Genomic DNA, 3634 nt, shown 5'->3' with positions numbered 1-3634 from the left:
CAGAAGATGGTATATTGTGCATCATGGAGTGTATCATAAAAAAGGGAACAATTCGTGTGGTTTTTGATTGTTCTTTGAAGTATGGTTGTGTTTCCTTGAACGATATGCTCTTATCAGGTCCTGATTTGAGCAATAATCTTCTTGGTGTCTTGCTCCGGTTTCGTCAAGGAAAAGTGGCAATCATGGGTGATATTGAAAAAATGTTTTACCAGGTCCGTGTGCCCATTGAGGATGATGATTTATTGCGGTATTTTTGGTACCCAGATGGAGACTTTGAGCAAGAACCAATTGAGTATCGACTCAAAGTTCATGTTTTCGGGGCCATTTCATCACCCAGTAGTGCTAATTATGCTGGTTAGAAGGGCTGCCTGCGATTCTGAAGTGAGTGTTGAGTCCAACGCCATTGACGTGGTCAAGCGCGATTTTTACGTGGACAATTTGCTCACATCCGTTGACACTAGTGAGGTGGCAACAAGAAAAAAGAAATGTGGCCGTAGAAGATCTCGCTTTGCTCGTTGTGGATGGTTTTCCTCGATGTCAATGGCCATTAGGTCGCGTTATCGAAGTTTTCCCTGACTCGGATGGACGAGTTCAGTCCGTCATAGTAAAAATGTCCAAAGTGGAATACAGAAGAGCAATTTCTCATCTCATAAACGCGTGTCGAACGTTGGGCGATTTACACTGACTCCATCCACTCTGTGGGAAGAAGGAAGAATGGAGGGCGAGGCTGAAGAGATCTTGGAGGAGTGGCTGGGTTTGGATCCGGAGAAGTGACAGTTGGAAAGGAGAGATCCCAGATGTTGATGGGGCTTTGCTTTTCATCTTTTTGAAGGCCACGTCCATCTCGGGTTCTGTGAAGGGCTGCAAAAGTGGGTGGTGTTCTTCTGGGTAGCCGTGGACCTCCTTCACTACTGTTTCCGATGTTGATGAAAACAGTTCTTGGCAGTGGAGGAGGAATCTACTCACGGGAATCTCCGAGTTGGTGGCGGGCTTTTTGGCACGTTTGTATAAGCCGGCCATCCGGAAAGAGGCCGATGAAGAGAGCAGGTTCTACACTTCCAACCTTTGGTGGGCTGACTCAGCGCTCGTCAGAGACTTGTGTAATACAATCCTTGATATCGCATATTGCTCCCAAGTCTCTGGTGTTTGGCTTGTGTTGGCGCTTCGCAATTTTTGGAGCATTTGACCCCTCAGCTCTCGATGGTAGGGACTGAACCACGGGGTCTTGAGTCCTCCTCTCCTCCTCTGCACCAAAGAGGACTCTTTGAATGCTAGCGAAATGCCTTGGGCCACTGCAGCTGGGTTGCTATATATAATGCTCCCCAAATCGGAGTTGAAACTGGCTTTTAGTCATACATACAAATGATTAGCTACGAGTAGGACAAGCAAGGTATTTAAACTACGTATATGCCTTAAGTTGTAATGGAAAATTTTCTAGTGTGTGTCAACAGAATATTTCCCCCCTGAAATGTATTTGCAGGATCATAAAGGCAAAACAATGAAAGAAGCGTGAGATCTCTTCACATCCAACACGCATTGCTATGTACAGTCAAATCTTGTAATAAAGATTAGAACGCTCCTTGACTGAATCTTTTGCCCAGACCTTCATCAATTCTGCGTGAAGGATTTTGTGTTTCTATTCATCAAATAGCTCCATCCTCGTGGCACCTTTTGTTTCTACAAATTTGAAAGGATGATCCAATATCATATGAACTTTTGATGTTAAGATCAATCCAGCTTCCTTCCACGCATTCTTAGATTTTATGATGTTTTTGTCCAACTCTGCAATATCCACTTTTTCCTCAGAATAAACTGAGTTTAGAGCACGGAAGGACTGGCAAGTGTAGACATATGACTGCTCTTGCAACTCATTGCAAGTCTCCAAAGGGCTATGGATTAAAAGATTGCTACTTTTTAAAGAGCCGCATGGCATTCGAGCCGACAAACGATTTGATACACGTGGCACAAAAAGCACCGGCTATTTTGGGTGCCTCGTATTGAGCGGAAGAACTTTATTTTCGAATAGCCTTCGAAAATCTATTTCTAAATATATATATTTTTTTGAATTCACACCAAGGCTTCGAATGTTCATATGTAAAGTTGGTTGCAGAGTATTTATACCTACCTAGGCAACCTAAAGACCAAAAATTAATTTTGTCAAGGTTTTGGCCCAATCTTTGACCACTTCTGGTCGATGACTAAGTGAGTAACTTTAAGACCTCAAAACTCCATCAGATCATAGTCGGGGTGCAATGATAATACTGCCAAAAGAAGAGCCAAATCGAAATTACCTTTACTATATTTTTTGCCAATGTTTGCCTTCGTTAGAGCCTCATTGAGTGATTGAATTTTATGAGCACAATTTACAGCCGCAATAGCGATGTTCATCGGTGGTTTTCTTCTTTTTGTTCTTATTGTGGCTTTTGGGTGATGTTCTCTTTCCCCTCCTTGAGATACTTCGTTGTGTCTTCTCTCTTTGAGTGTTAACCCGCGACTTTCCAACTCGAGAGTAATGTGATTACCAAATTGCTTACTTTAATCCACCTTTTGTCTTTGCTTGCTCTGGCTGAATTTGTAATACCCCTGTATTTGTCTTGGATAGACACACCTGCTTGTTTACGCTAGATCTAACTCGGCTTCTTCCCAATGGGTTTTGGGTTGAAGTGGATGGGAGCTTCCAGTTTTCAAGGTTCACGTTTATTCGTCCTTCCAATATTAGATTACATTCTTCTATCAACACTTAAATGTGCAAGGAACAGAGGTTCTTTTGGTTTTCTTTTAGTATATCTCTACAAGTCTTACCTGCGGATTCAAACTGAAGGAGCTGATTTGGAATGATCGTTCAATCCGTGGTGATACTTTCATGACTGTGACTGGTGCATTTAAATTTGTGTGTGCTCTTTATCTTAAACGACAAACAAAAGTTTGTCTATATAGGCAGTTTTAAAACCACCTTCTGAGAAATAGTGCTTCTCGAAAAATTCGTCAATAAGCAAGCTCTTCATTCATCTGGCTAAACTGTTCTTCTGTTTTGATCGAAATGCACCTCTCTGAAATGTGCAGTATGATTAGAACAGAGCTTGCATTTGGATACATTAATATAACATTCCAACAAATATATATTTCCAGCTTAATTCTTCTTGCAATAAAATCCTAAAACTATCCAGATGTGTGGCCACTGTCGGGGATATTTCCTACATTATCCTATTTTTTAGGTTTGCAGGCCCCAAAGCTTTTGGGCAGTGGGATGTGAACCGCTCCGCCCACACTATCAACTGGGTTTCCCACGGTTAACCAGTTACCCGTGTTGACATCAAATGCACGGTTCCACTTGTTCACCTGCCTCGACCCATCTTCGCCTTTTACGTAACCAGCAGCGGACAGAACTGTCTGTCCATGGGTAAACAATCCGGAGCTAAAGGGGAAGATGTATTCCCCATCTCCTTGGGCATTGCTCCATGTCTGGCTGGCAACGTGGAAGATGTGGGTGGGATGTGTCCTTTCGTTATGTGTCCATCCATCCACGATCACCAGCGGGTCCCCATTATTTTTGGCCAGAGCGCACAACACTTCATCTGGTCGAGTGGCGGGCAAATTCGGCAACTCCGTCCACTTTGAGCCGGTATTTCCGTCC

The 3634-nt window shown here is 43.1% G+C and overlaps 1 protein-coding gene across 1 annotated transcript; it reads right to left on the bottom strand.

The window, feature by feature from the left end:
- Positions 1-3091: 3091 nt before the first annotated feature.
- On the bottom strand, positions 3092-3628 carry LOC131890131 (uncharacterized; the record flags this gene model as incomplete). The annotated part of the gene is given in 1 exon segment (XM_059239412.1): positions 3092-3628. A coding segment is annotated over 1 exon segment (424 nt), but the record flags the coding sequence as incomplete, so codon positions are not given.
- Positions 3629-3634: the final 6 nt, after the last annotated feature.

Source organism: Tigriopus californicus, chromosome 11, assembly GCF_007210705.1.
Source record: "Tigriopus californicus strain San Diego chromosome 11, Tcal_SD_v2.1, whole genome shotgun sequence".
NCBI classification, from domain to species: Eukaryota; Metazoa; Arthropoda; class Copepoda; order Harpacticoida; family Harpacticidae; genus Tigriopus; species Tigriopus californicus.
Note: the sequence above shows the minus strand (reverse complement) of the source record. Positions and strands in the feature narration are given on the sequence as shown.